This window comes from Gossypium raimondii, chromosome 3 (genome assembly GCF_025698545.1).
Source record: "Gossypium raimondii isolate GPD5lz chromosome 3, ASM2569854v1, whole genome shotgun sequence".
Taxonomy (NCBI): Eukaryota; Viridiplantae; Streptophyta; class Magnoliopsida; order Malvales; family Malvaceae; genus Gossypium; species Gossypium raimondii.
Window position 1 is genome coordinate 59,718,266 of NC_068567.1, and position 19,240 is coordinate 59,737,505.

Consider the following 19,240-nt stretch of genomic DNA (forward strand, 5'->3'; position numbering starts at 1 on the left):
TTATTATTTAATTATTTATGTTGAGTTTTTTCAAAATGATAGTTTAAGCTATTTAATTTTTAAAGAAAATTATAAAACTAATAGAAACATAATTAAATACCCTTATAATTATTATTTTTAAAAATATATTACTTTTTATTTTTTTTCAAATAAGTTTAAATTAAATCGACTTATAACATCTTCTGACTTAAATATATATTACAAATATAGATACAACATATATATTTATTCAAATGGTGGCTTTTTTCTGTTTTGTATGTGGTTCTTTATGGAGTGTCAGCTACACCCTATGCAAAAACGACAAACCCTTACCTCCATAGGGCAAAAAAAAAAAGGAAAGCAATAGGGAAATGAATATTGGTGAAAACTGAAAAGCATAAATTCTGGTGAATCCCCCCTCACTTCTTCACACTTTCTTCCATTTCCCATTTTTAAATGAGCTTTGGATTGGTAGGTTTCTTCTTCATGCGTCTTCCTTATTATCTCTCTTTTTGCAATATATATATATATATAGGTTGAATTCAATGGCTCCTACTTGATATTCTTTTCTTCTTTTGTTATTTTTGTATAAAGTTTTTCGTTATGTTAGCTTAATTTGGCAAAAAAATAAAACAGTGCTGCTTAGCTCTTTATCATTTCTTTCTCCTATCTTCAATCCCATTTTTGGTTACTTCTTTGTTCTTAAACTTGCTTATGACTTGTATTTTCCTCGATTTGAGCTAAGAACTTTATTCTTTTTTTGGGTTTGATTTTGTTTTGAGGTGAGGACTTTTGTTTTTTTGTGTTTTTTTTTTATGTGGTTCTCAGCTATATTTATAGCTCTTGCTTGAAATTTTAGGATCTTTGCTTATCAACAACGTTTGATTTCTTAGCACGTGTTCATTTGGTCTCTTCCTGGTTTTCCTTTTTATGCTGATATCATTGTCTGCAGCTTGCTATAAATTACCCAGAAGCTCGGCGTTTTTCTCTTTTTAATATGTTTTTCCTTTTTTTCAAAAACCCTCTCCTTCAGTTTTTCTTTTTCCTTCAATTTCCCGAGCAAACTTACTTTTTGTTTCCTTTGATTTTAGTATTTTAGAATGACGAGAAAGAGAATTCAGATCAAGAAAATCGACAACGTTGCGGCGAGGCAAGTGACTTTCTCAAAGAGGAGAAGAGGGCTTTTCAAGAAAGCTCATGAACTTTCCGTTCTTTGCGATGCTGAGATTGCTCTTATAGTCTTTTCAGCAACTGGAAAACTCTTCGACTATTTCAGCACAAGGTTTAATTTGATCATTCTCACACTATAATCAATGTTTATGTTTGGCCTTCAAATTTCATCTTTCTCAATATCTCTGCTGCAGTTCGTAGATTAGTGTATTGATTTTGCTTCCGTGACTGAGAAAAGATCTTTAGAATCAAGAAATTAAACTGTATAAAAGTATAAATTCATAATGATTCAATGTATTGAAATCTTATATTTATATTCAAAATAGTTTCTTCAATACTAGTTTTCTTGAATCTTGTTGAATCCTTATTTTATGGCTAATATAACAATAATAATTTGATAATTTTACCCTTCATTTTTGTTTTTAAACTGAAAAGTACTTCACTATGAAATTCCCATCATTGAAATCTTCTTAGCAATGTTTTATTGACACCTTAGTTTCTCGCCACATGATCATAAAATATAAGGATCCTACCAGGTAATTAACTAGTTAATTTGATCTTACTGGTTTTGATTTTAGCACTTAATATCTTGTGTTATTTTTCAGCAAAAGAAACTCCCTTCGTAAATAACCATCCAGTTAAACTAATTAGGTTTTGAGATAAAACTACAATCCCAAATAAACAAGAGATGTTATTAATGGAATCATCATAACATTAATAGCATATGAGCTTTACAGGGACTTCATATGGCATTTGGTAATCAAGATCCATTGATTGATAGATGGACGCTATCCCTTTTGTACCTCCCTTTTCTATTAATTTGGTTTCTTTTATTTCACTGTATATATATATATAAAGTACAATATAATTTACTAATATGTAAAAGATTTTGTAGGGATGTAAATCAAACAAGATCTTTTCTTGAACAAGGAAAATTTCGAAGTTAAAATCTCCTTTTAGCTGAATTGGCAATCGAATTATAAGAAATTGTATATTTAGATGTGTATATATATATATATATATATATATATATTACTAGCCTCAATTTATTAATGGCCAAAAGTCTATAAGACTGAAAATTAGAAATTGAAAGAGAAGGGTGTTTTTTTTTTTTTGTTAATAAAGAGATGCTTTTCTCTCTAATAAAAAGTCATTTTATTTCTCATCTTTTATATTTAAAATGGTATCATTACAAATTAATTATATATACATGTCTATGCATCTTGTTTGTTTATATCATTGTCCATTTGTTAATTCTATTGCTTCAATCTCCTATTTACCCTTTAAATTTTTATGTATATTTATATGTTTAGCATTAGACTTACCAAAAATATATATATGCTTTTTATACTTAAAACCCTAAAAGGTTACTAACATTATCCAAGTCCAATAAAATACATTATAAGATACTTTCTTCACCAATTAAATTAATCATATTAATTTTTTTCACATAATAGTTACAAATAAGGGTAAGGCTCCAACAAGTTTACATTCTAGATTTGCATGAATGTCATCTAAGTAGATACATGTCATTTTCAGTTATTTTATTTGATATATTAATAGTGAAATTTTAATTTATTATTTTCTAATATTAAAATTATATTCTAGACATAGCATCAACAAGTTTGTAGTAGTGGAACCCTAGCCTCTCTCTGTATACTTCATATATTATTCACCATTTCTTTTCAAAAGTCCTCACTTTTACAAGATGACTACTATATGTAGTTATATTTGTTACTGGCAAGAAACCCTCAAACCCCAAACTAGAGCAAGATGAATACTATATTTGCAAAACTAGTTCTTCCTCTTAATATATGTGTATTATTTTATATGTATGTATATGTGATTAGAAAAATACTGAGAAAATTGCTCTTTTATTGTAAGCCAAACATATACCATCTGCATATTTTTATTTTTATTCTTAGTTTTATTAAGTGGAGGGTATTGATTCAGTGCCATTGAATTGTTATCCCCAGTATGGAGGTGATTGAAAGGCGCAATCAACAGTCAGGAAAAGGCATCGACAGATTGGTCACCAGTCCATGTCATGGACTGCAGGTTACAATTGAATTTCTGTTCTTGTTGTCTTGTAGTTTGCACCCTCTCATGCTGATGAAGCTGACCTCTTGTTTTAGGTTGAGAGTCGCACGTGTGCCATGTTGAGCAAGGAAATGGCTGAAAAGACCCACCAACTGAGGTAAATCTTACAGTTTCCTGTATATGTATGTGTATTATGTATGTGAGCAATGATCCTTTCATGCATCAATAGACAGCTGAAGGGAGAGGAGCTCCAAGGGTTAGGTTTTGAAGGATTAAAGCACCTGGAAAAACTAGTTGAAGGAGGCTTGAGACGAGTTACTGAAACAAAGGTTTCTTGAAAGCCCCATTTCCATCTCCATCTCCATCTCAACTCACCCTTCATTGTCCCTTTTAACTAATGATAAAAAGCTTTTGTGTTACAGGATGAGAGATTTTTCAAAGAAATCAGCACCCTCAAGATGAAGGTGATATATATTGCAACAGTAGTTGATTGGATTTTGTTCAAGTTTCATAGTTTAAAAAGGAATAATTTAGTATTGAATTATAAGAAATATGGAATATTTTACTATAGTTTTTTTGCTGCTTATAGCTTCCTAATTAAAGATTTCTTTTTTTAATCTTATTTATTTTTATAGGTTACCATAAATTTTATAAATTTAGATATTCATATTATATTAATGTTCTGTGTCACGTCCAAATATAATAAAAACGAATAATGTGAATAACATAAAATTATATAAGATTATATCGATGCATTCATATATATCCAGTTTATTTATGCTTATATATATAATCTGCCTGGGCTTAAATGATCTCTGATACTTGATTCTTGTAAATGTGAAGGGAGCAGAACTGGTGGAAGAAAAGCAGCAATTGAAACAGCAAGTGAGTTGTGTTAGTGATAATTTAGACAACTTGTTTCCAGCTTTCATTTGACATATAAAATTTAATTTTGGTAGATGGAGAATTTACCTCATATGGTCCACGTCCAGCCATCAGAGTCGATTGCTCATGTTGGGAGCTCTGAAAATCCAACTCAACCCTATAATAATAGCCATGACATTTCTCTCACATTGGGGTAAGTCATGCAACTCTTATACATAAATCCCTAGTCATGCAACTATTACTTTGGAGTTCCTTGCATTTTGCCACCATGGTATATTATTTCATATAAAGTTGGAAAGACATGTTACCAGGATAGAAGGATTACATTTCACAGGCTTGGATTTGGTTAAAATAATGTTTTAGAGAAATAGAATAATATTAAAATTACTCAAAATATCTTTTTTAAGCTTTATATTTTAATAAAGGATTATAATTTAAAATTAAAATATATTAGATATTGGAATAGAATATTACATATGTATGTCAAAAGAAAACTCAAATTTTATTTAGATATATTTACTATTCTAAATAAATATTCAAAATTAAAATAAAAATTATGCCATTCTTATAATCATAACATAAAAAGCTTACTTAGAGAACCATGAATCGATAACATTTGATATAATCTAAATAAATTGTAAAAAAGGCCATAGATTTTAATAGTATTTATGAGACAATTAAAATTCTTAGTATGGGAACTTTTTCTATAATCTTATTTGTCTATTAAATTTTGAATTTTTTAGAGTAGTTGCTTTACATCTATAATAATTTTTTTGGTGAATGATGAAGTTCATTAATTCAAGAAAGCAGTTAAACTGCTACAAAAGAACAAAAAAATATTGTACAATAACTTTAATCTATACAAATAAATTAATCAATGATACCTCAAGAAGCACAAAGTGAAGTATTAACGGAACCAATTCTATTGATTGGTTTTCCTCCTAAACGAGCTCACACAATCTCTTTTAACTTGCACCAAGATAGCATCTTCAGTCAAGAAAGATGCATCACAATATCTCTTGTTCCTCTGTCTTCATATCACATACAAATACGTACTCCAAACAAGCTTGAGTATAGCAACAAGTAAAGATTTTCCTTTTAAATTTCAATATTGCCCAAGCTAACTCTTGCCTTCAAGTTCCCATAGCCCTATTGTAACACCCCTAACACGAGTCCGTAGTTGGAACAGGGTTACGGAACATTACCGGAGTTTACAGAATAAATAGACATAAATTTCAAATATTTCACATCACATAATATACATGTCAGAAACCAATCAAAATTAAACATATTGTCCCTTATACAAGCCCTCGAGGCCTAAAATACACATTAGAAACAAATCGGGACTAAATCAGAAACTTAGAAAAATTTTTCGGAAACATTTAATATTTTTAACATTGCAGGGGTCACACGGCCGTTGGGTCAAGAGACACGCCCGTGTCTAAGACCTTGTAATTCACTGACTTGCATTCTTTTAAAAGATACAGGGGACACGATTGTGTTACCTGGCTATGTGTCACACACGGCTAAGACACATGCCCGTGTCTTTGCCTGTGTGGACGAAAATAGACTATTTTACAAGCCACATTTCTCACCCAATTTGGTGTCAACCTACAATCAACATTACGTATATCAACAAGCCATAACTAGGCGTCCAAAATAAGCCAAAATAAGTGTATTCATGCATTCAATATATTCATATGTATAATTAACTTATATGCATTTTTGTACCCAAGGTTTACCAAACTAATTTGCTTTATTTCAAACCAAGTCATACCTACCAAAACATACCATTTGGTGCCAAAATGTATTTCAAATACTAACATATTTAGATAGATATATATATATATATACCTTACATATTAAAGTAACAATTCATGATAAATTCATCACATTCCAAATCACATGTATAAAAGCACATTTAGCTAACATTTTAATTTTCACCATACAACCACAAACCAAACCACACATCAACCATATAAGACAAATATGCACAAATCAAAATGTGCCAAAACACAAGCCAAATAAGTGGCTAATCTCAACAAAATACATATAGGCCAACATCAGCCAGATTATCTATACGTGCCATTATAACCAAAATCAAAACATCTGAAAGTACCAATAGAAATGATAGATAGTGTGATATATCTTCGACAAGCTTTCAACCCGATCGAGCTTTCGATAATCTGGAAAGTAAAAGAAAACAACTACGTAAGCAATGAATGCTTAGTAAGATCGTATAAACTTTAATCATATCAATTCATTTCAAATATGAAATTTATACATATCAAGAATAATCCAATATTGATACCGCAATACTCGTGAAGTTATATTCAATAACTCACAAGGTGAATAAATCCACAGCATCACTTATACATATTATTCCTAGCATAGTAGGATTTTAAACAACTTTAACTCATCCAATTTTTTTTTCATTTGCATTTCTTTACTTTTCACACTCATTCCATATGCATAACATACCAGTCATAAACATATTATTCAACCATAGCTACAAGCTAATGCATTTAAACATAGCATTTTTCTAATTAATCACCTGATAAGTCATTTCATAAGAAATTGTATAACTTAAACGTTACCACTCTTTCATGAGCACTAGCATATTTTCACTTGAGTACTTACCCTTTCAATGCATCATATATAAATAAACATATTACCATTTAACCAATAGCTTGGCACTTGCCTAAGCATCAAACAACACTTATTAGTGTACTTGAACATATTTCATATAAATTCAGCATTGATAAACTTATTTTCTCAACATGTCACACTTGAGTTTATTACTCACCTCAACTAATTTAATTTCCATGTATCAACATATCAAAGATATTCACATATGTACATGTCATGATACATATCATTCTCTTTCTGTTTCTTCATATACATATAACATCCATTTCAATATATCAATATATCACGTACTATCATTTCCACATATTTCATGTGTATACCAATATTAGTTCGTATCGAACTCATATTGTCTCGTAATAGAACATTGCCCGTTGAACCATTAGAATATCGTGAGATACACATGTAGTACACACAAAGTGTACAAATCTGTAATCCGTCAATTCAAGTATAGATATGCCTATACGAGCATGTAATCGGGAAGCTCTTTTGAGCCATGTAACGGGAAGCTCATGTGAGCTGTATAATGGGAAGCTCTTGCGAGCCAATAATCGGGAAGCTCATACGAGCCATAAACGGGAAGCTTATGTGAGCCAAATATCGGTAATCTTATGAGAGCCATATATCGAGAAGCTCGTGAGAGCCATATAACCAGAAGCTCAAGAGAGAGCCATTAATCGAGAAGCTCATGAGAGCTAAATAATGGGAAGCTCGTGAGAGCTAAGTATCGGGAAGCTCGTGAGAGCCAAATAGTGGGATACTCATAAGAGCTGTGGTGTGCCCGCAACACATGCAGGATCACAACCAATCGGGAACCCTTAATGACTTATCATTTATATCCATTAATTTTCTAAAATTCAAACGAGTCTTGGTACTTGTCGAATATGTGATTAATAATATTCATGGAAAACATACAAATCACACACAATAATATTAAATTTAAAACATGTAAATGTACAATTTAGTTACAAGAACTTACAGCTAAATTGTAGAAATACCAAAGTTTAGGGCATTTTGGTAATTTTTATTTTTTCGATTTTCCACTGATCTTGATCTAAATTAATAATTTCATTCAATTTATTAATTTAGACAATAAAACAATTCATTTCATGCAATTTGATCATTTTTAAATTTTTACAAAATTACCCCAAAAGTTTTACTTTTATTTAATTTAGTCCTTGAGCCCAAATCATGAAAATTAACCATTTTAAATACAAATACAAGCTAGCCAAATATTCATGGCATTATATACAGCCCATTTTGCAATAATTTCACAACAAACCCTTGTATTTTTATTATTTCAACAATTTAGTCCATAATCGAAAAATTCATCAAAATCATTTAACAAAATACTTTTAAATAACAACCAATATCTCAAATTCATCATTTAACATAAAAAAATCATATAGATTCATCAATGGAAACATCCAAAATCTTTAACAAAATCAAAAACTAAGATTTAGTTGGACCTAATTGCAACAATCTTAAAAATATAAAAATTACAAGAAACGGGTAAGAATTGAACTCACATGAGGAAAAAATATTAAAAACCAGCTTGAGCTCTCGCCCTCATCTGTTTTAAACTAAAAATTAGAGAAGAAAAGCCTAGAATGCTTTTCAATTTCAATTTGTCTTATTTAATTTCAATATAATTACAATTTTGCCATTGTTTCTTTTTATTATTTTTATTTTTTTATTCGTATGTCGCCTCATCCATTAATTTAGGCATATTTATCACTTAAGTCCTCCCTTTTTATTAATCAAGCCATTTAATCACTTAATTATTATAATTAGCAAGTTTTGTACCTTTTTAATTTAGTTCTTTTAATTAATTAACTATCGAAACGTTAAAATTTTTCAACGAAACTTTAATACCACCTTATTAACACTCCGTAAATATTTATAAAAATATTTACGACTCAATTTATAGAAACGAGGTCCTGGTACCTCACTTTCTAAAACCGCTTCACCTAAATTATTATTATTAAAACACAAATTACTAATTCAAAAATCCTTTTAAAACCATATTTGACTCATAAATATTAAATAATAAAATTTACGAGCTTACTCACCGAATTTGGTGGTCTTAAACCACTATTTCTGACACCACTAAAAAATTGGGTTGTTACACCTATGAATGGAGTAAATGTGCAAAATTGACTGCAACACCTTCCTTAAAAAACTGCATTGAAAGAAAATGTGATCAGGTCTCTTTATAGCATCTATACAGAAAAAGCAACAAGTATTAACTGAAATCCCAAAAGCAAGCAAGCGATCCCGGGTTGGAAGCCTATTAAGAATGACCGTCCAAGCAATAAGAGAATGTTCAAGAATATGTAAAGGGAACTATAGCAAACAATGTCATTCCACCTTCAAACCACGAGTTCTAATTGCCTCCTACAATCTAGAAGTACTCACTTTAGCATTAGCAAATTGTTGAGAAGTGGCAGCAACCAAAGGCTTCAACTTAAGCATCCTTTGCCAAATCCAGCTACTCATTGAAGTAGGAGCTACATCCAGAAAACTCCTACCCTTTAACATATATTCACTAACCCAAGTGATCAAAAGAGACCCCTCTCCTGCAAGCAAGGCACGGATAAGTTGCAAAATATAAGCTTGATTCCATTCTACCACATTTTTTAGCCTCAAGCCCCCTCTCAGATTTATGTAAAAAAATCACCTTCCAACAAATACGAGGCTCTCAACCCGAGCCAACCTTCCATTTCCAAAAGAAGCTAAGACAGAATTGACAAACCTTCTTGAGGACATTCTTAGGCATTAGAAATTGAGGACTCCAATAGGCTTGCACACTAAAGATCACAACATTAATGAGTTGCAGTCTACTAGCATAATTCAAGTGCTTGTAGACCACCCTTGAATCCTGTTAACAATCCTATTGGTTAAAGCATCATAGTCAGACTAAGACAACTTTCAAGAAACAAGAGGAACACCAAGGTACCTCACTGGTAGCCTACCAACTTTAAACCCTGTGCAAGAATTCATGAGAGCCAACTCCTCTTAAGGCACCCCAACAACAAAAAATTCACTTTTGGAGGCGTTGAGTTGCAATCAAGAAAGTAAGTAAAATTGTTGAAGAACACAGTAAAAACCAACCATTGAATCAACAGTACCCCTAGAAAAAATAAAAAGATTATCGGCAAACATGAGATGAGTCAATCACACTCGAAGGCACTTAGGATGATACTTGAAAAAAGCATTTGTGGCAACAACATCCAATAACCTAGATAACACGTCCATTTCAAGCACAAAGAGGTAATGAGAGAGAGGGTTTCCTTGCCTAATACCTCTCCTCCCACGAAAGAAACCCACAAGGCTTCTATTAAGGGAGACAGAGAACCGATGAGTAGTTAAGAAAATTTCAATTCACTTCAAGAACTTTTCAAGGAACCCTTGAGCTCTAAGCACTGAAAGCAATAAACTCCAATGCAAAGAATCAAACGCCTTTTGAAAATCAACCTTCAAGGCACATCTAGGAGAAATATGTCTTCTACCATACCCTCGCATTAGCTCATGAGCCAACATGGTATTACCAGTGATACTACGCCCTCTAACAAAGGCATTCTGACTTTTAGAAATCAAAGCAGGTAGAAAAAGACTCACTCGAGTAACCAAAACCTTGGTTATGCATTTATAAATTGTATTGTAACAAGAAATAGGCCAAAAATCCTTTACATAGTCAGAATTATCACACTTGGGAACCAAGGAAATTGAAGTAGCATTAAAGGCAGCTAAGAGAGGGGAGGATGCAAAAAAATACTGAACCTCAAGAAAATCAGGCCCCATTATACCCCATGTAAATTTGAAAAAGAAAGCTGTGAAACCGTTAGGACCATGGGCTTTTTCATTCCCCTGCCCAAAAATAGTTGCCTTTATCTCCTCATTGGTAATAGGACTAATCAACACACAATGAGCATCGCTAGACAATTTAGGCAGTAACTTTTGAAGCAAAGAATTTGAACACTCAACAACATTGAAATCAACTGTGCCGAGAAGATTCTGATAAAACCCCAAAATTTCTGCAGAAATTTAACAAAAGATTCCAACAGATTACCAATTGCATCAAAAAGAGAAGTAACAATTGATAATTTTATAATAATTAATATTTTTTAGAATTTAAATTGTGCAGTTTTGTAATTACAATTTATATTACCAAACATGATATAGGAAATTATAATGTAATTACTTTTTTTAAGTCAAACATGTTTAGAGAATACCAATTGAGTATTAGCTCGATTGACATCAACATTGTTGCTAGTGAAAGAGGACTTGGGTTCAAGTGTATTGAAGCATATTATCCTCCTATTGTTGGGGAGGGGTTATGAGTAGTTCTAGGCATTGTATAAAAAAGAGTAATATCTGTGGGTTCAAATATCACCATATGCATATTTTAATTAGTTTTTGTTAAAATAAAAAAAGACTAAAATACCATTGAATAATATAACTTTTTTAATTATGGAAAAATATTGAATTAGTGACCCGATTGAGGGTGACACCAACTCAATTAGGGACTCTCAAAATTTGTAACTCCTCCCTCTAAGGTTTTCTTTGTATAAAAATATTATTAGATATATTTAAGTGTAATAATTATCACTCATTATAGTTATATTTATAGTTGATGGGGTTTTACTAAAAATGTTCATTTTTAATAGCTATTATATATATTTTTATTGATTAATAAATTATGAATGAGTTTGTATATTATAAATATTAATTAAATTATATTTACATGTATCTTTATTATATGTCAAAATAAAAATTTTAGTATGAGCAAAACATACATCACGACTCAAATGTCATGTTATTATATTGGCATGTATCATTATTATATTTCAAAATTTTATTTTAAGAGTAAATTACTACCATGCATACAACGCAACTCATGACATAAGCTATGGGTTTAACACTATCGAACACTCATGTTTAAATCTTTTAATCATTGAATTGATAAAATATTTATTTTTTAGAATAAAGAATATGAAATGTTTATTTGGATAGATTGCATGCATATTTGGATTCTTTTTAAACAGAAAACTTTCTGAAAGTTTATTTTTCAAGCACACCCTTAATTGCTAGTGTTTGTATGTTGGAATGAATGGGTTTCGCAGGTTAGCCTTCCCTAACTCACCGTTGAAAGGTTAAAAGGCGGTGATGTTGCGAAGAAGTCATCATCATCTTGCTTAAATCTCAGCTGGCTCCTATATAGGATAATTTTCATAGTAGTAATAATAATGATGATGATGTGTAGATTGTCAAGTAAACCAGTTTTATGGAACCGTCGATAATTATATATAGAGTTTAATATCAAAATTACCCGTACAAAAAAAGAATGTGAAGGTTAAAGCGCAATTATGCACATGCACTCGAGCATGGTAAATAAATTAACTTGTTTACTTTGGAGGGTTTAGTGCCATCTTTATTCCTTATTTGTTTTGTGCTTGTCTAAAGAGTGTGCTGAAATGGTTGATTAAGTCTTAATTCGATTAGTATGAGTATTGCTGCCAATGCAGGAAGACATGGGTTCCAGTGCGTTGAAGTGTATTATTCTCCTATTTATGTGTTAGGGAGGGGTTATGGATAGTTCTAGGCATTGTCAAGAAGTGAGATTGTTTAAGAAAAAAGAACGAATGCTGGAATAGAGATTGGGTAGCTCTGGCTTTTCTAAGGTTTTTGTTCATTTTTATGATTAAAGTTGGTATGGATGGTTATTATACTTTCATGGTTTGGTGTTCAACAATTTTATTGTCTCATCTGTTTTGAATTTTGCATTTGCTGTAGAGAGATTTTTTTTTCTATCATTTAAGTGAGGGGATGTTAATTTGTATTTCTTTTATAACTGTTTTATAAGAAATTATGGTTTGAATATGCGTTTTTTTTTTTATAATTGCATGTAACATCTGTTGGTTATTGGCTCACTTTCTTGAGGAGGTTTCATTTTGTTTTTTTTTTTCTGTTTTAATAAAATTTTGGGATGGAGTAACATTTCGCTTTTGATTTTTGTTTTTTTAAATTTAGCCTTTAAATTTTTCCCCTATATTTTCCGATTTGATCTATGAATTTAGATTTCATTAAATATTTTTTATATTAATGTGGATAAAAAATTAGGGCTAAAATGAATAAAATTTTCAATTTTAAAGACTAAATATTACTTCTTCCCTAAAATTATCATGGCTTAAAAAGTTGTTTGATAAGCATAAAATGCTATTATTATTAATATTAGTTTTGTTTCCGCCCAGCTTTGTAAAGGGTTAAACTTTTGGGTTAAATTGTGAAGTGGAAGTTTAAATATTACAATATGCTTCAAGTATTTGTACATTTTATATGTTTAGAATTTAGTTATTATATTTTTATTTTCAAGAATTTATTGTCTCTACTTTTTAATTTTAAAATTTTGGTTAACATTATTAAAAATATTTTGTTAAATTCGCTGATGTGATATTTTAAAATTAAAAGAAATATTAACTTGATAGTTATGTGGCAAAATGACATTATAATGGACCAAAAATTAACAAAGAATTTTAGTGATGTTAGCAATTCTTAAAATTCAAGCCAACATTTAATAAGAATAACGATTTAGACTATCATTGAAAAGTTGAGGTGCGAATTATTTTAAAATTAAAGTAGAGATTAAATCTCAATAGGGACCAATTCTAAAATCTGACCATTTTATATAGAAAAGTAGATTTATCATAATTGAAAATTAACCATTATCTTATAACGTAGAAAAAAAACCTTAAATGCGTGTCGCTTTTGTACTATGTTTAACTTTAGAATTTATACTTTAAATTATCATAATTTTGTTAATGTACTTTTGATTATTGAAGTTGAATTTTAGAAGTATTCATTTTAACTTATCACGTAAAAAAGATTCTTTGTGTTTGAAATTCATTTTTTAAATTCGCATCATCATTCTAATCAAAATAGTTAAAGATGTTAATCATTTGAACAGACTAATATCATTGTAAAAATAGAGAATCAAATAATGTCAAATTAAAAATAAAAACTAAATCCCAAATTTAAAAGGATCAAAACTCATTTTACCATTATCATTTAATGGCTAAAAGAAAAAAGGAAAAGAATGGAGTTTGAAGGAAAATATTTATTCCAACTTATGTCCAAATAGATTTTTTATGTTAAAATGTATTTTAAAGAAAATTAACATTATTATTTTAATTATAATAGCTAAAAATGTTAATTATTTGGACTAATTATTCGTATAGTAAAATATACATAATTAAATTATGTCAATTTAAATATAAAAATTAAATCTGTGAGTACAGTAGGACAGCGAAATTTAACCATGATTACATTTTTAGTGAAGGTATACGTGTTGCATCCCACGCGCATGAAATAACGTAAATTTAGATACTCTCGGAAAGCGCTACTCTCTCGTTATTTCTCCCGCTAAAGACCTGTTCCAAACTCTACGCAAGCAAACAAACGAAGAAAAACCCTAATTTTCCCTCTCACTCATACTCACAGCAAAAGCAAAAAAGAACACATAATTGAAAAGAAGAAAGATTTGTGATCAAGATATTCAGCCATGGATGAAGAGTACGATGTGATAGTCCTAGGGACCGGCCTTAAGGAATGCATTCTCAGTGGTCTTCTCTCCGTTGATGGACTCAAAGTACATTTAATTTCGTCACACTCTTCTTTCTTCGTTTCATTTCTATTTATTTCTCTTGATTCAAAAGAAAATCTGAAATCTGGGCTTTCTTTTTCTTGGCTCAGTTCTTCAGTTTCTATATAGGCATTCATATTGAATGTGGGATTTTGTTTCTGGGTATTGGTAAAGATTATAAAGAAAATGTGTTCGTTAAGATATTATCTGAATATATCTCTATATATCAAAACAGGTATTGCACATGGATAGGAATGACTATTATGGTGGAGAATCGACTTCTCTTAATCTTGTGCAGGTCATTGTTCTTCGATTAGTGGAACCTTTTTTTTCTTTTTCTTTTTTTTTTTCATTTATTCCTTGGCTATTTTCTGAATATTGTCTTTCTTTTTCTGCTATTGCATAGCTTTGGAAACATTTCAGGGGAGATGAAAAGCCTCCAGAAAAGCTGGGGGCAAGCAGAGAATATAATGTTGATATGATGCCCAAGGCATGTCTATTTCAGCTATGGTTTATTTATTTATTTTTATTTTGTAGTTCTTTCAGTACTTGGATGCATGGTTTATGTTACTCTTCATATATGTTTTATAATGAATATGCTTAATTGATTGCTTTAACAGTTCATGATGGCCAATGGCAGTCTGGTTCGTATATTGATTCACACAGATGTTACCAAGTATCTTAATTTCAAGGCTGTGGATGGGAGTTATGTGTACAATAAGAAAAAAGTAAGAGTATTGTAGGTTTTTTAGGGGGAGGGGGGGAGGGTATGATTTGTTTCTGAAGATTAGTGTAAACATTGTTCTATTGTCAACAACAACTTGAAGCAATTATCATAACTTGTAGGTGCACAAAGTTCCAGCGACTGATGTTGAAGCATTGAAATCGCCATTGATGGGGTTGTTTGAGAAGCGCCGAGCCAGAAAGTTCTTCATTTATGTCCAAGACTATGATGACAATGATCCAAAATCTCATGAAGGACTCGACCTGAATAAAGTAACAGCGAGAGAACTTATCTCGTGTGTATCTCATCCTTGTTTCCCTCTATAAAAGTTTGCACTAGTACTGCACTAACACTTACCATTGACTAGGAAATTAATAACAATATATATATGCAATGGTTATAGATTTTTAGATTAAATTTTCTTCTAAGTTCTGAAATGTTACTGGATTTACCAAATTTTCTTTTACACAAAGAAAAAATACTTAAGATTTTTTATTTTCATGACCCTTGGTTTTTTATCATTTGTTTTTAGAGAATCTGTGGTTAGGAGTTTCATTTTCCCTTTTGAGAAGGGGTATTTGCTCTCCAATGTTAGTTACTCATACTCAAGTGTGTGTTGGATACATGTATATGTAGGACCTACATGAGTATGTTGAATATTCTTAGTTTTTCTATGCATCTAGAGAGTCCTTGGAGGATCATTTCTTCGTGTGCATGTCTGAGTAAATGTTGGACATAATTACTTCAAGGAAAATGACAAGTCGGTGTAGCAGAACTCTAGGGTGAAGATGTGACATATTTGAAGGATCATCACGGCTCATGATCATTAGCTAGTATTAGTTACAGTTTACTGGTCTTGATGCGTGCAAACTTTTGCAATGTAGAAAGTATGGACTTGAAGATGATACAATTGACTTCATTGGTCATGCCTTGGCACTCCACAGTAACGATAGCTACTTGGATCAACCAGCTTTGGGTTTTATTAAGAGAATGAAGGTAAAAGTTTCTTTTGTATCGTATTTTCACCTTTGTTCTACAGCCAATGGTTGATACTTCAGTGTACGGCCATACATTTCCCTTTTAGCATCATATTCAGTGTATTTTCTGCATTTGTTTCGTGAAGCTTTATGCAGAGTCTTTGGCACGGTTTCAAGGAGGTTCTCCTTATATCTATCCACTATATGGACTAGGAGAATTGCCTCAGGTGTGTCTTTATCTGTAGTTTAGCTCCAAGTTTAAAAGAAAATACTTTTTACTTCTTGACTTGTTATTGCTCTCTTTGGCAGGCATTTGCACGTTTAAGTGCAGTTTATGGTGGTACTTACATGCTCCACAAGCCAGAATGTAAGGTAACATATTTTGAAAACCAAAATGTTATAGTACAAGCAAACAATTAGTCATTAGTGGTCAGCTTGGTCAGTGCTTGAGAATACTTGGCATTGAGTCCTTTAGTTGTTTAGATGCTCATATTTTGTCAAGCAATACCATGTCTCTATGGTTCATCCTTCTTTTGATGCAAAAAATGCCTCAGTCTGGGAGTAGGGAAAAGAGTTTGCAGATTTTGAGATTTGAATTCCAAAATTGTTAGTGACCACATGTACAAACTGAACTAAAGTTTGGGTTCTCGTTGGGCACCCATATGAGTGAGCCTATATGGTGATTAGCATAGTTGTCCCAAAAGAATGTATCATTGGATTGCAGGTAGAATTTGATGCTGATGGGAAAGCTACCGGTGTGACTTCAGAAGGAGAAACTGCTAAGTGCAAGAAAGTTGTTTGTGATCCATCTTACTTGCCTGATAAGGTCACCCTTCAAAGAAACCTTGCCTCTCTCTCATTTTTTCCTCAAAGATTAATTATATCTACTTGTTCTGTCATTTGTTTTTTGATGCAACAGGTTAAGAAGGTTGGAAAAGTTGCCCGTGCTATATGCATAATGAGTCACCCTATTCCTGATACCAACAATTCTCACTCGGCTCAGGTTATTCTGCCTCAGAAGCAACTTGGCCGTAAATCAGACATGTATGCAGTTAACTTTCTCAACTTTAATTTCTTAATCTCTTCCTTTGAGTGGCTAAAATGGAAACAGTGATGCAAATGCGATGATTTAGTTTGAATAGTGTTCATGTAGTTGCGGTTTTAGCTTCACCACTGAGTCATTTTGTTGATTTTAGAAGGCTTATGCAATGAATAGATATGTTTGCTAGTTTATTGAAGTCTTATTGGATTCCTGATGACTAATGGAGAAGGCAAAACATAATTTGAAATGTTGGTGAGTTGTTTTATGTGTTTCAGTTGAAGGTAATGCTCTTCTGGTAATAGGATCACTCAGGACAGGAAAACCCTGTATTAATTGTGTCATAATTCCATTAAGCTCAACACTATGTTACTCTAGATCGAATCAAGGCATATTTGAGCATGGATATAAGAATATAACCCTCTTTAACATTTGAAAAAATTTGGAAAAAAATATTAAACATATCCTTAATTGACACTCGTACCATAGCCTGGCCAACAAACAAACAGAAGTGTTATAAGTCCACGATCTCCAATAACTTCCAAGGTTTTATTTTTGGTTCTGTAGGTACCTCTTTTGTTGCTCCTATGCTCATAATGTAGCTCCCAAGGGAAAGTACATTGCTTTCGTTTCAGCAGAAGCAGAGACAGACAACCCTGAGGTAGAGCTGAAACCTGGTGTTGACCTTCTGGGACCTGTGGAAGAGATACTCTACGACACCTACGACAGATATGTTCCCACCAATGACCATGCAGCCGACAGCTGCTTCATATCTGCTGTAAGAAGCCTTCTATATATATATATATATATTACATTGCATATTCTGTGGAGAAACAACTAAATGAAAAGTACCCAAACCAACTTTTCCCAATGGTTACCTTATATGACATGCAAACTGACTTCCCCAATCTTATTGATTCAAGTTTGAAAAAATTGTTGCAGAGTTATGATCCAACAACGCACTTTGAAACCACAGTGAATGATGTGATCGAGATGTACACTAAGATTACTGGAAAGGTAATACGGTTGATGTTCAAATGTTACACATGTATATATATGGCTGGTTCACGTATTATGATCTTTCATTGTTGTATAGGTTCTTGATTTATCAGTGGACCTGAGTGCTGCCAGTGCTGCATCTGAAGAATGAAGTTCTTGAAACCTGTTGCTTTCATGCAAAAAAACAACCATTAGTAGAGGAGAGTTCGATTGTTTCTTCATGTTTTTCAGCAAATCTTTTAGATAAAAATCTTAAACTCAAACTACATTTCTATATTACATTCATTGTAGGTGTTATATGTAATGTGCTCCGAAATAATGATTGGATTGGGTAACATGTGTTTTTGACATAATTCTGATTCTTTGGAATTTTATAATTTTATTAGTTAAAATTAAAACAACTAACCAAACTCACTAAAATAAATTTTACAGATAGTGGAATTTGAATATTTGGTCTCAAAGTTTTCAAGGCTTTCTTTGTGCTATTAAGTCAATATCTCATCAAGTGTGTATGTATATTTTGATTTTGCATATTTATATAAATTATGTGCATTCATATATCTATGTTGTATTCATGATTTTTCTTTCATCGTGTAATCATATATTATATTTAATTCCTTAATTAAATTAACATTTAAAATTTGTTTTTCAAAGTAACATTTTGTCTTATGTTTTTATTTAAAATTTGTAAAAAAATAATTTAAATCCACACGTAAATTAATTTGTAAGATACCATCATCTTTGAAGTTTCAAATTTATCATGGTAACTAAAATCTCATTTAATAATTTTTATAAATACATTTTTTATATTTTTAAATCACATGGTATATATTTAAATTTATAACCCTATCTAAATCAAATTAATGTAGATTAGTAAAATCCTATCAAGCCATCTTTTTGAATGTTGAAACATATCATCAAAATTATTGTAAATAAGATTTGAGCAATTTTGAAGAAGTTTAGGATTTTTCAAAATAAAAATTAATTAAATTTTTATTTCAACGAAAATTTTATCACTTAACTATGAGCTCAATTAATTTATATGAATTTTTATATTTATTTAATATTATTTTTAACATCGCAACATATTTTTTATTAATAATAGTAATTTGATATTTGTTTTTAAATTGTTCTTAAAC

At 31.1% G+C, this 19,240-nt stretch overlaps 2 protein-coding genes across 6 annotated transcripts; both read left to right on the forward strand.

Annotated features, from left to right (window-relative positions):
- Positions 1-247: 247 nt before the first annotated feature.
- Positions 248-12,164, forward strand: LOC105795116 (MADS-box protein AGL24). Of its 4 annotated transcripts, none has more exons than XM_012624599.2 (9): positions 248-386; positions 1,071-1,261; positions 3,126-3,207; positions 3,285-3,346; positions 3,419-3,518; positions 3,612-3,653; positions 4,033-4,074; positions 4,149-4,267; positions 11,847-12,164. In XM_012624599.2, the coding sequence occupies exons 2-9, from the start codon at positions 1,080-1,082 to the stop codon at positions 11,878-11,880; spliced, it is 663 nt and encodes a 220-aa protein (XP_012480053.1). In that variant the 5' UTR covers positions 248-386; positions 1,071-1,079; the 3' UTR covers positions 11,881-12,164. The 4 variants fall into 4 exon arrangements, with proteins under 4 accessions (XP_012480053.1, XP_012480049.1, XP_052484612.1 ...); XM_012624595.2 differs by having other exon boundaries at positions 273-450; XM_052628652.1 differs by having other exon boundaries at positions 279-450; positions 1,079-1,261.
- Positions 12,165-14,120: 1,956 nt separating this feature from the next.
- On the forward strand, positions 14,121-18,454 carry LOC105795117 (guanosine nucleotide diphosphate dissociation inhibitor At5g09550). Of its 2 annotated transcripts, XM_012624600.2 has the most exons (13): positions 14,123-14,368; positions 14,598-14,660; positions 14,769-14,852; positions 14,983-15,090; positions 15,209-15,381; positions 15,971-16,082; positions 16,210-16,290; positions 16,373-16,435; positions 16,788-16,889; positions 16,983-17,107; positions 17,670-17,880; positions 18,045-18,119; positions 18,199-18,454. In XM_012624600.2, exons 1-13 carry the CDS (start codon positions 14,282-14,284, stop codon positions 18,250-18,252), a joined length of 1,338 nt encoding a protein of 445 aa, XP_012480054.1. In that variant the 5' UTR covers positions 14,123-14,281; the 3' UTR covers positions 18,253-18,454. The 2 variants fall into 2 exon arrangements, with proteins under 2 accessions (XP_052484613.1, XP_012480054.1); XM_052628653.1 differs by lacking the exon at positions 14,983-15,090 and having other exon boundaries at positions 14,121-14,368.
- The last annotated feature ends 786 nt before the right edge of the window (positions 18,455-19,240 follow it).

Coding starts and splice junctions, on each gene's coding strand:
- LOC105795116 (XM_012624595.2), top strand. Junction 3,208..3,284: donor GTCCATGTCATGGACTGCAG/GTTACAATTGAA, acceptor CTCTTGTTTTAG/GTTGAGAGTCGCACGTGTGC. Junction 4,268..11,846: donor GACATTTCTCTCACATTGGG/GTAAGTCATGCA, acceptor TGGGTTTCGCAG/GTTAGCCTTCCCTAACTCAC.
- LOC105795117 (XM_012624600.2), top strand. CDS start 14,282: ATGGATGAAGAGTACGATGTGATAGTCCTAGGGACCGGCCTTAAGGAA. Junction 16,890..16,982: donor CATCTTACTTGCCTGATAAG/GTCACCCTTCAA, acceptor TTGATGCAACAG/GTTAAGAAGGTTGGAAAAGT. Junction 18,120..18,198: donor ACACTAAGATTACTGGAAAG/GTAATACGGTTG, acceptor ATTGTTGTATAG/GTTCTTGATTTATCAGTGGA.